The 12,215-nt window shown below is 54.8% G+C and overlaps 1 protein-coding gene across 1 annotated transcript in view; it reads left to right on the forward strand.

The window, feature by feature from the left end:
• The first annotated feature begins 2,341 nt into the window (after window positions 1-2,341).
• Window positions 2,342-12,215, forward strand: part of Septin9 (septin 9) — a 151,618-nt gene continuing 141,744 nt past the window's right edge. Inside the window, exon 1 of the mRNA XM_055592086.1 lies at window positions 2,342-2,433. Within this exon, the coding sequence (XP_055448061.1) occupies window positions 2,415-2,433 (19 nt within the window). The 5' untranslated portion in view covers window positions 2,342-2,414. The remainder of the gene's footprint in view (window positions 2,434-12,215) is intronic.

Raw genomic sequence — 12,215 nt, forward strand, 5'->3', positions numbered from 1 at the left:
GTTTTATTTATTTATTGCTTGTTTTGTTTTATTTTGTTTGAGACACGGTTTCTCTGCATCGCTCTGGCTGTCCTGGAACTCATTCTGTAGACCAGGATGGCCTAGTGGAATTCTCAGAAATCTGCCTGCCTTGCTTGGCCTCAGAGTGTTGGGATCAAAGCTGTTCACCCCACCCCCAGTCTTAATATTACTTACTAACCATGAGCTCAGCCTGGCAAGATCTGGAAAGTGTCATAACCCTCATCTGTGACAGCAAAACCTGGCGCATGAAGAAAGCAGGTTAGGGGTTACAAACCAGCCGGCAGGCAGACAGACTAGATGTTGAAAGGACATTTTAAAAATGGATGGCCTGGGAGCCCAGTCAGTGAAGGATACAGTGGTTTGTTAGGTACCTTTGCTCACCGAGGCAGGAAGTAAGCTTCACGTTTAAACAAACACGATCCATTCAAAAGACTCAGAATGAGAGCCGGGTAGGGCACACCCCTTAATCCCAGCAGAGGCAGGCTGATCTCTTGAGTTCGAGGCCAATCTGGTGGATGGAATGAATTCCAAGTCAATTCAGGGCTACACAGAGAACCCCTACTTTGAAACAAAAACAAAAGAAAAAAATTTCAAAATTCAAAATGTGATGCTTACATAACATTCACTCCCAGCCCCGTCCCTGCCCCCTCCTGTAGCTTCCAGAGACTCAGGCACCCTGAGCCACCTGCACTGTCCCTGAGGGGCTCTGCGTGGGAATGGGGGCGGGTTAGCGGAGAGGGGACTCAGGCAGGAAGCGGCAATACCGGGGTTCCCTGCAAAGGAAAAGAGGAAGGGGGTTTTGGGGTGGCCTAGCTCTTCTGTCGCTGTCTGTGGGCTTTCAGAACTGTGTGCCAAGGCAGCTGTGCCCCTACCTGGACTTGCCCGTGCTTCCTTCCCGGCTGGTAAGTCTGTGAGGCCCCGGCGCCCCAGGCTCCACCATGCCCTGCCCACTGCCGGGAACCCGAGCCTGGCATTGCCTTGGCTACCTGGCACATTCACCTTCCCCAAAGCCTTGTTTGCCTTGCTTTGGCATAACCTCAATAGACGGCTTTCAACACCCTCCAGACGGAATTAATCACTTTCCTTTCTGCGAGAATATGCTCCCGCGCGCGCAACACACACCCCATCTTACTATGGGGAGATTTTTTTTTTTTTTACTTTCTATTTTGTTGCGGTTCACATCTTGTTTATTTACTTGCTGTGTGCACCTGTAGTGTGTTGGGGAAGGGCCCGTGACTGTGGAGGTCAGAGAACAATTTGGGTGAGTTGGCTTCTCCACTTTGTGGGTCCCTGAGCTCGAACCCAGGAGCAAGCTCATTTAATCTTTGAGCCATCTTCTGTGAGCCTTGTGTGTGTGTGCGTGTGTGTGTGTAAGTATATTCACACATGTGTGCTGGTGCCCGCGGAGGCCAGAAGAGGGGTGTTGGGTGCCCCATAGTTGGAGTTACAGGAAGTTGGGAGCAAACAGAGTGAATGCTGGAAATGCAACCTGCTCCAGCGGTTAAGTGGCAAGTGCTCTTCACCACTGATCCATCCTTCAGCTACCTTATCCCCCCCCCCCCCCCGCCCCAATCCTCAGGAAGGGGTCTCTGCGTGCAGCCCTGGCTGTCCTGGAACCCACTCTGCAGACCAGGCTGGCCTCCAAATAGGAGACCCGCCTGCCTCTGCCACCAAGTGCTGGGCAAGGGCGTGCGCCACCCAGAGGCCGCTCCCTCCCTGCACCCCACCTTTTAATTTTAAAAGACAGCGCTGGATTCTGCTCCAGAGCGCTGGCCGGCCTGGCACTAACTGTCTAACCCAGGCTGGCGTGTGAGCCTCCTGCTTCAGCGTTCCACTTGCTGAGACGACACGCGTGCGCTTTCAAGACTTTAAAAGTAAGAGCGGAGTTTCCAGGCTCCCGGGTTGCAGGGATGCGGGTCCCCGGGCTCCGCCACAGGCAGACGCGGAGCGCAGAACGCGACTGTCAAATGCGGCCGAAATGATGCCCAGTCCGAAGGTGGCCACCTTCTCCACGGGCTCACGTCGGCCCAGGCCCATCGGGGCAGCCAGCGCTGCCGGCGTGGCACCCGTGGGTGGTGCTCAGCCCCGCTCGCTAAGCCCGCGTCCCGCGCCCGTCCCGCGGTGGCCCGCGGGCCGCCAGGGGCGCCTCCCCGCCCAGCTGCCGCCTGGCCCCGGGAAAGCTGCGGTGGCCGACTCGGGGGTGGCGGGTGGCGCGGGCCGCACCTGCGTGGGGGCACGGGCGGGGCGGGGCGCGCACCTCGACGGGGCGGGGCGGCCGTGCTCCCGCCTTCCTCCCGCCCTCCGGCGGCCGGGCCGCGGATTAGCCACCTGGGAGCCCGCGCCCCGCGGCCTCGCCGCCACACTTCCCTGGGAGCGGCGGCCACGGCGGCACCATGAAGAAGTCCTACTCAGGTGGGCGCTGCGCCCGGCGTGGGGAGGGGCGGCGGGCACCTGCGCGTGCCACCTGAGCGGGCGAGGCCACCCGGGAACCGAGCCGGCCCGGTGGCCCCGAGCTCTCGGGACGTTGTGCCCCCCGGACAGTCCGTGGCTCCTCCCCACAGGGAGGGAAGGGGGCGCTCCGCGGCGGAGCTCTGCCCTCCGCACACATGGCTTTCTCTGTGCGCAGCCCTGGCCCTCGCTGCGGCTGGAGTTTCTCCTGGTCTTGGCTCAGTGTCCCCTTTCGCTGTCCCGCAGACCTGGCTCGCTCTAGAGGGTGAGGGGCTGCTCTGGAGGCGCCCTCCTCTCCCTGTCGGTGCAATGTTTGACTTACAGGTGGCGTTTGATGGGCCTGGCTGCGGTCTGGGTGGGTGGGGTGAGGTTCGGTGGAGGGCTCTTTGCCTTCTCTGAGCTCCTGGTGGACGAGGCCCCAGCATCTTTTTTGGCAATGACTCCTGTTAGTCATTTGCCCCGGGGCACTGAAAGGTCTCTAAACAGGGCCGCCCAGGAGAGCTAGGCCATTTATTTGGGTCTCAGGGTACCGGGAGTGTCCTAGTATGCCAAAATCACTCTGATGGGTAGAGCGTAGTGTGGGGCTCCCCTGGGGCTCCACACTGGTCGTTACTAAATGCCATACTCCCCTGCTCTGCGCTTCCGTTTCGCAGACAGCCCGACTGAGGCTGTGAGCGCAGGGTAAGGCAACCCTGTTCTCACTCTTTCCCGGTCCAGGCCGGATCCTTTGTCCTCTTCCCCTAACTTCACATGCCTTCTCTTCAGGTTCCTCTCCTAATCTATTTGGACAGGAAGCTTTCTGCCAAGAACCCGTGAATTCATTTAAGATAAGAGCTCTGAATCAGGAGACTGAGTTAGAGTTGAAGAGGTCATTTGGGCCATCCCCCTGCCTTGAGGTCATGTTCTGTTTCCTCCTGTTTTCCATATTCAGGAACCAAAAAGGCTTTACTTCTCAAAAAGGCTCATTTAGCTTCCCCTAAGAAGTAGCCTTCTGGTCAGTAGCTCCTGGCCCTGAGTTGCCAACTTGGCTGCTCTGGGCCCCCAGTGCCTGGCTGTTTTCAGGAGAACTTGCTGACGTGGTGCTGGGGGAGGAAGGGGCTTCCAGGTGGTCTGTGCTCAGGCTTGGCACTGGGCCGTTCTCCCTCCCCAGCATGCTCCAGATGCTTGGAATGGTTGTGGGCATTGGGGCTATTTCCCTGGCGCTCTGGCTGGCCTTGGGATGGCCAAGGGCTGTGCTGTCTGTCCTTGTCCCCTCACGTTTCCTGATTGGTGGGTCTGGACACTGAGGTACCCAGGTCCTCCCAGGTCACAGGTCCTAGCGTACTGCACAAGCCCCCGAAAGCTTGCTCTTTCTGAGTCTGGATGGGGGGTCTGAGCCTGGAGTTTACTGGAGATGGTGGCGGGACCGGCACTCGCCATCTCTCCTATACCCACCCGGCCTTAACCAGGTACATTTCTGTAAAAAGATGCAACTTCCTGCGACAGGTCTGTGGAAGCCCAGCTTACAGCCCTTGTGAAAGCAGGCTCCCTGGTTCCATGTGTTTACCTAAAGGGGCAGGGCCCCTGGAGGCTGGGCAGGAGGGAGGGCCTGGACCATATCCAGATCGTTTCCCGCCTGGCATTGTGCCAAGGGGTGCTGGGTCACTCTGCGCCAGTTGTATGGGGTTGGGTGGTAGGGGTTCCGCCGGGTCTCCCGGAGCCAGCCCTCTTCTGAGTAGGGTTGCTTGCCGAAGTCAGACTGGCCTCAGCTCCCATTGCTACCAGAAACTCAGCAGAGTAGCAAAGAATGTAAAAAATCTCCCAAGTACCTGGAAATCCAAGGGCAACCAGGAAGGCGTGTGCCTTTCCCATAGACTGAGTGGGATTATCACTCCTAGACCTGTTAACGAACTTGAAATACAAGGGAAGGCTGCCACTTCGGTCGGGGACCTGCCGCCAGCATTGATGGGCCTCTCAGGAGGGGAGATGAGAAGTCTGTCTGGGGTGACCCCGGGGCCGTGGTTTACGTACAGTCACCAGTGTGGTGTGCGCCCATCGTCAGGCCAGAGGCTGCAGAAGCAACGGCAGAACATGTTCTTAGCTTGCAGGAGCTTGCCTTGTCGCTGGGGAGGCGAGACCTCAGCTCATTATCACCCCCTCCAGGGGCTGGTAGCCTCTCGAGTGCTCTGGCATCCGGGAGAAAGGGGTCGGAGCTTTGGGGGTGACCGCGGTTGAGCCTGACCTGAATAAGGGATCTGGTGTAGTGCAGACCAAAAAGTGTCTTTCCAGGTAGGGAAGCTGCAGGACACCAGAGGCATTTGGGGAGGGGGGCCCTCTGGCAGTCCTAGCATAGCCCCAGCTCTTCGTGAACCTACCTTCCCTTATGTTTTAGCTATAGCAGTGTGGCCCAGTGGTTAAGGGCGGGAGCTGCGAGCTTGGGACTAAGTCCCGGGATGCTGTGGGGAACAGGGCTCATCATTGTTGGACAGAGACGATGCTTGGTCGTGACAGTGAGTTTCTACAGGAACAGGTTCCACGGTACTTGTTCTAACTCTCTAGCCTGTATCTTAGGAATTACTGCCATGGGCCAGAGGAGGGACCAGGAGATTGTGTGCTACACATTGCAGGGTCCAGGGCTTCTCTCGGCTCCCGTGGTTCGGAGGCCCATCTGTGCTGGAGCCAGCTGCAGGCCACTCCCTTCATTTTCTGGGGTCCCGAGCTTAGCACCTCACAGCATAGGAGTGTCCATCCTTGGCTTTCCTGGAAATCTTCAGTGGCAGAAGAAGCTGGGGGACGTAGCTTCCAGCCACCAGGATGGGCGAGCATATCCCAGTTGGCACTTTGGAATTATCTTGCGATCCAGGAGCCTCTCAAAGCAGCTATCTGTGCCAGCTCTATACTGGGCAGGGGCTCAGTCCTAGGAGGTCTGCAGGATGAGGGTCTCACCCTTACCCAGCACCCTTGGGGGCTTTGGGAGGCCGAGGGATGCACCCTCCGAGGTTACCCTGAGTAAGCTACCCACGTGTTGGCCTGTGTGGGACTGGTGACAAAAGGCTTCTTTCTCCACTGGTCCCTCCACAGCTTGGTGTCTGCTTGGGTCTCCTCTTGTCTCCTCATGGTCAGGCTTGTTTGCTCCAAGGGACCTGGGCTGGAGAGAAAGCAGCCTCCTCAAGCAGCTAGTCTATGGTGATGTCCCTTCTGTGCCCAGCTCCGGAGGCCCCTAGTCCCAAGAGAGCTGACTGAGCACAAGTCAGGAGCCTGCCCTTCCCAGACCATGGTGGGAAGGCAAGCCCAGACATGGGTAGCCATTTACCCTGCCTGCCTCTGCTTCCTCTCTCCCCAGCTTTCCACTCTGCAGCTCCTTTACCATCGTGGGGCAGAGGGCAGAGTATGAGATAACCCACCTTCTACCCGAAACCTGTGGGACCTGCTTAAACCAGGATGGGTGCCGAGAGGTCAAAGGGTTGTCACCTAGGAGCAGCGGGCTTAGTCAGACAGTGGGCTGCTCGTGTGCCCGAAGGGCTCAGGTGCATGTCTGTAGAGAACCGTGGAAGGCCCACTGCCCACCGAACACTCAGCGTCCTTCTCGGACTGCCCTGTCCATCCCAGGCTGTCCGAGGCCCCACGCGCATGGAACCTGGAGGCGGCCTGTTTTCCGCGTGTTTGTCTGTGGTCAGTGTAGCGTGCTTTGCAATTTGCTAAAGATGTTTTTTTGATAAGAAAGATCTAGCACAGACCAGCACAGAGCCAGGCTCCAGGGCACATGCTGAGTGGGATCTCCCAGCCCCAGGGATGTCGGGGATAGGGTGGGGTGGGGGCTACAGAGAGAGACCCTAGTCCCATGAGTGGGAACGTTTGGGTAGGGAGAGAGGTGAGTCTTGCCCCATCTTTGGCTTGTTTGTTGGTGCTGTTACCTTGGAAACATCCCAGCTCTTCACTGCTTCAGGGATTAATGGGGGAATCATCAGCACCGGTGCCTGGGGAACCATTTGGGGCTTGCAAAGATACAGAGAACATCTCTGCTGGGCTGTACCTCTCTAGGGGTTGCTAGAGAGATCTCAGAGTCCTGACAGGAACTGCCACAGGTCACGTGATCCAAAGGTGCTAATTGAAAGTAGTCTGCCTTGGTGGGTATAAGGCCTGGTTGAAAGCCACTGGAGTGTCTGGCATAGGCGTCATGTGGTCACCAGGCTTGTAGGGTGTCTGGTGTCCATGGCAGCAGCAAAGCCATCTGTGGCAGGTGGGCTGGTCTCCTCTGATGGGTTAGCTTTGCTCTGGCTCCAGGAACTTTGGTGAGCCTTGCCAGAACAGCCCCACTGAGCTGCGAGGGGCCCCAAGTCCCCAAAATTCCTGACCCAGCTCAGTTTTCCGTGTTCTCTGAGCCATTTATTGCAGAAGCATCTGCTGGGTGCTGCTGAGACCCAGGCTCCATTCTGCCTGCTCCCTGGTGGCTCTCGGCAACGGCACTGGAGGGGCCTGAGGGCTGAGGGCCCCTCTGATCCCAGCCCAGTTTCTTGGCCTTATCTCTCCAACCCTGCCCTGGGCCCGGGTCCACTTGCAGCCTCGGTGAAGCTGACACCACGCTACTCCAATCAGAGGGGGTGGCAGCCCCAGGAGCCTCGCTTGTCAGTGGCCTCTCTGCAGATCTGCAACAAGCAAGCTTTGTTCAGGGACTGATGTGACCTGGTTCACTGAAGTCTAGTTGTTGGCAGCCCAGAGACCTCAGGACAGGAAATGGGAGCGAGGAAAGCCAATCCCGGCTTCAGGTCACAGTGTGGCCCTTGGACCTAGACCTTCCCTGGCAGGGTCCCAAGACACCAGAGAAACCCTGACCTTCATCGCTTGGAATGCTGTGAGAGGTGAAGGTCTTTCTGGAGCTGAGGCTTGCCCTAGAAACCCACCCGACCCGGGCTTGAGGATCCTGAAGAGGGGACCGGCAGGCCTTCTGTGTGGCAGCTGTGGCTGCAGTCTCTGCCTCTCTCCTCGCAGGCCTTTAGTGGTGCCCAGGCCATGCTCACACTGATTCCCCCTGGCACTACCTCTGGACCAACGGGTGGGCGACAAGAGCATCAGGGGCCCTGGCCAGGCCAGGCGTGTTGGGGCAGCAACTGACTCAGGAGTCCTGGCAACTGTGCTCAAGTTTGAGCTGAGTTCCAGGTGAGCATGGCTACCAGGAAGGGCTGGGCACGGGTGAGCTGGCTGGCTGCCAGGGCCTCGTGCTGAGCTCAGAGGGATGGGCATCCTGGGGCCTCCTTTCACAACCCTCTTTGTAGAGGATCAGATCCCAGCAGGGGGATAAGGCTACTGTAAGCCAATCTGCTTGGAAATGGGTTACATCCAATGCTAGCCATCTTCTAGCAGGCTGGGGACTGGACCGCTCGGCACAGAGGACCCTGGGGAGTCATCTGTAAACTCACCAATAGGACCATGCCTTTGGCTCTGTGGAGTGGGGCGAAGGCTAGGCAGGGTTTTAGCTGAGCGGTACTGGGTCTCGTGGACACTGCAAGGTGCTGGACAAAAGGACAAAAGCCAGGTACCGTGGGGTGGGAGGGAAGATGGTGACTTCTTGCCAGGATTGGCACCTCATTGCCTCCCCACTTTCCAAGGTGTGGTAAAACCTCAGCTATGTCGGTGAGTCACTCTGGATGGCAGAGCTTCCTGGTGGCTGCGGCCCGGCTGTGGCTGCTGCACCTTGACATTGCCTTTATTTTCCTTTTCTCGGGAAATACTTTCTGAAGTAGATTGTATAGCTGCTAGTTTTGTTTGTTTGTTTTATTTTGCTGCTGTTACCCATGGTTGATTTTTTTTCTTTCTTTCTTTCTTTTTTTTTTTTTTTAATGTGGACTTTTCTTTGAACCATGCAAACAGGAAATTGAGCGGGAAACTTAAGACGCTGTGGGTTGTAACATTCACTTTTGTGTTCCTCTGCCTGCTTGTCCCCACATGCGTGGAATGGACCGTTGAATTATCCGAGGTGTAGCGCATACCTTCAGGGTTGCTTGACCCTGACACTGTGCCCCTTTCACAGGCAGTCAGATACCAGGCGTGGCTCAAAGCCGTCACGTCAACAGTTCTTCAGAGCGGACGTCCCAGGACTGAGTGCTCCTCATTGCGTTCCTAGCGGGACTGTCACACGGCTCCCCCTCCACGGAGATGCGTGACCCTTGCAGGGTTCAGGGCTGAGCTGCACCCGTGTTTACAGCACCCGTGCTTCTGCATATCCGTGGGGCCGCGTGGATCCTGGCTTCAATTCTGTGTGTGCTTCCCTGAACTCATCCTCCTGCCTCAGCGTTCTGCGGGCTGCAGTTGTGAGCACCCTTGCTAGGCTCTGGCGTCTGAAGCTGTTGCTGGATCCCCTCTCTCCCCTTCCTCCTCCTCCTCTTCCTTCTGCTTATTTAACTTTCTGTTTTGTTTGTTTGAGTCAGGGCCTCACTGAGGCCCAGCTTCATGAAGCCTGGGCCTCCTGGTCTTCCTCACTCGCCCGCTGAGTGCTGGGATTGCAGGTGTCCCCGCTACTTCACACTCCGGCATTTCAAGTGAATTGTTGTGTCCATTTGCTTCTTGGGTGTCCTCTGTCCTGGCGCTTTTTGCATGTGTGCCCCCCCCCCCCTTTTAGGTAGTTGATGGTGACTCTTTTGCCATTCTTGTGGCTTTCTCCAAAGCCAGACAAGGGTCCTCAGTATGGCATCTTATTAAGAGATAGGCTGGACAGAAAGAGCCCTGCACTGTCCATCAACCTGCTGACTTGGTTCCTGGGCTGGCTTGCTGTAGAGACCAGCTGTCCGTTATCTTGATTCCCTGCTGTGACTAACACTTGAGGCTGGGTGCAGTATGACCTCTCTGTCCCTGTCACCTCCAGGAAGTGACTCTGCTTCCTTGGACCAGCCTGAGCCCAGGCATGGAGATGGATCGATGGCCTCAGGTGACAGGCCACCCCTCTTGGCAATCAGTCACCTGCAGGCTGGCAACTCTGCAGTGATTCCTTCTGGAACCTTCGTTTCCTCCAGTCCGTTGGTGATGGCTTTCTGGCTTTTCTGCTACATTAACATTTTGTGCTTCTGGGCTCAGTCTTCCTCCCACCACCCTGGGCAGTCCTCCCAGGAACTCTGTCCATGGCAGTCCTCCACGTCCTCCTCTCTATGGGGAATCCCTGTGTTGGAATCCAGTGACCCCCAAGGTGAGGTGAAACTGCATGTTGGTTACCCTCCTGTCTCTGTGACAAAACACCTGACAAAAGCAACCTAAGGAGGGAAGGGCATATTTTGGCTCTCAGTTTGAAGGGTCCCAGTCCATCATAGTGGGGGGGGGGTCATGCTAGCAGGAGCTGGAGGCAACTGGTCACACTTCATCCACAGACAGGAAACAAAGAGAGACGAATGCTATTGCTCAGCTTGCTGGCTGCTTTCTATGCCGCCGAGCGCTCCAGCCCTTGGGACGGTGCTGCCCACATTCAGGGTGGGTCCTCTCTCCTAGGTTAAACCTCTCTGGAAACGCCACGGTAGACACAGGCCAGGCAGAGGTGTGTCCCCTCCGTGAATCCAAGCCCAGTCAAATTTACGATGAAGATCAGCTGTTACAGACTCACGGTGTCTTTGGTGACTTTGGGCATTAAGCCAACATGATCCCACATACTCAGGCAGCCTCCTTGGCTCTTCTGTGGGGTGGCCATCAGCGTGTGGTCACTGGCAGTTCTCCTCAATCCTGTGTTCAGTGTCCTTCCCAGTGGTCACTTGTCAGTTGGCTGTGGTTCTTGCGTGTGTGCGTTGTTCAAATGTGCTGTTCCAAATCTCCAGGAGGGGTTTCATAATGAAAGCTTTATCTCTCTGTCTCTGTGTGTGTTTGTATGTGTGTGTATGTGTGTGTGTGTGTGTGTGTGTGTGTGTGAGAGAGAGAGAGAGAGAGAGAGAGAGAATGAAAATATTTATGGACATCATTAAGGGTAAAAATCAGGTGTCATTTCTCAGGTGGTATGTAAGACAGCTTTTCTTATTTGTCAACTTGACCACATCTGGAATTGACTAAAATCCAGTGGTTGGGCACACTGTGAGGGATTTTTTTAACTTCATTTGAAGTGAAAGGGCCCTCTTTTAATTTAGGTCTTTGGAGGTGGGAAGATCCATCTTTAATCTGGATGGATTACCTTCTTGGAGCAGCCTAGATAAGGGACACAGAAGGGGAAGCCTGTTGCCTGCTTGTCCTCACTCTTGCTGGCAAGCCCATTCCCTCCCTGACACAAGAGCCTACTTCTTCAGGATTCTGGCATATACTGAACAGCTGATGCACCCAGCCTCCCAGACTGAACAACTCCTAGATTCTTGGACCTTCATTAGTAGACAGTCTTCTTACAAACTGGGCCACAGCCTGTAAGCCATTCTAATAAATCTCTTTCTGTCTTTTTTCTTTTCTTTCTTTTTTTTTTTTTTTTTTGTTTGTTTGTTTGTTTTTCGAGACAGGGTTTCTCTGTGTAGTCTTGGCTGTCCTGGACTCACTTTGTAGACCAGGCTGGCCTCGAACTTACAGAGATCCACCTGCCTCTGCCTTCCCAGTGCTGAGATTAAAGGTGTGCACCACGACTATTACCATTTTTAATTATGTATGTTTATGACTGCTTCTCTGATACCAACTGAGACAGAGAAGCCAGATCTCACCAGCTAGAGTTACAGGTGGTTGAAAGCCATTCAGGTTTTTTTGTTGTTGTTTTTTGTTTTTTGTTTTTTTTTTAGATTTATGTATTTTCTTTTATGTGTGTGAGGATTTTGTCTGCATCGCATGAGTGCCCGGTGCCCTCAGAGGTCAGAAGGGAGCTCTCGATTCCTTGGAACTGGAGTTACAGATGGTTGTGAGCCACTATGTGGGTGCTGGGAACTGAACTCTGGTCCTCTGCAAGAGCAGCCAGTGCTCAGAACCATCTCTCCAGCCCACTTAAACAATTCTTAAAAGGTAGGGCTTGTGAGAGCCAGGATCCAGTTCAGTGCCTGAGGCCCCACCTGTCATAAAGGAAGCCCTGAGTTTCCTCATCAGCACATAGTAGCAACAAAAATGCTGATAGAGTTTACAGTTTGCTGTTCTGAGTGCTGCCCTGGGTCACTGGCTGAATTCTGTGGTGACCCCCTTGCCTCTGCTTGCCGTGCGCAGGGATTGTAGGCAGTTCAAACTGTAAATTCCAAATAGCTATTGAGTATCAGAAGTATCACAAAATCTAGAAAAGTATCAATTAACCTGTTACATTAACAGGTTACATCAATTAACCTGTAACATTTTTTGTGACTTTCTTTTGGCTTTGCTTCTTCTCCAAGACCTGTGTTTCATTTTCTGTGGGGAGAACAGAAAGTCGGTCTTTCTGAGCAGTCAAAATATCTTTCTCCTCCTCTTCCTTCCATTTCCTTCCCTTACTCTGCCCCCCCCCTTATCTTTTGAGTGGGAGTCTGAGACAGACCCTCACTTTGTAGTCCAGGCTAGACTGGAATTTAATATTTTCAACCTTTTGACCCAGGAGCCAGAGTTTAAGGTATGCGCCAACATGTCAGACTGAAATTTTATTTTTTTGGTGACTGAGATTCCTATAAAAGGGCAGCAGGTCAGGGTGGGGCTATGTATGTGCACGCTCCTTCCTGTGGGTGTGTATCCACTTGTGACTGGAGGCCACCCTGAGTGTTGTTTCTCACTTACCATCTACCTTGTTTTTAGGGACAGAATCTCAGTCTCTCTCTCTCTCTTTCCTCTATCTATCTATCTATCTATCTATCTATCTATCTATCTATCTATCT

This window comes from Psammomys obesus, unplaced genomic scaffold (assembly GCF_907164565.1).
Source record: "Psammomys obesus unplaced genomic scaffold, mPsaObe1.curated_primary_1811, whole genome shotgun sequence".
Taxonomy (NCBI): domain Eukaryota; kingdom Metazoa; phylum Chordata; class Mammalia; order Rodentia; family Muridae; genus Psammomys; species Psammomys obesus.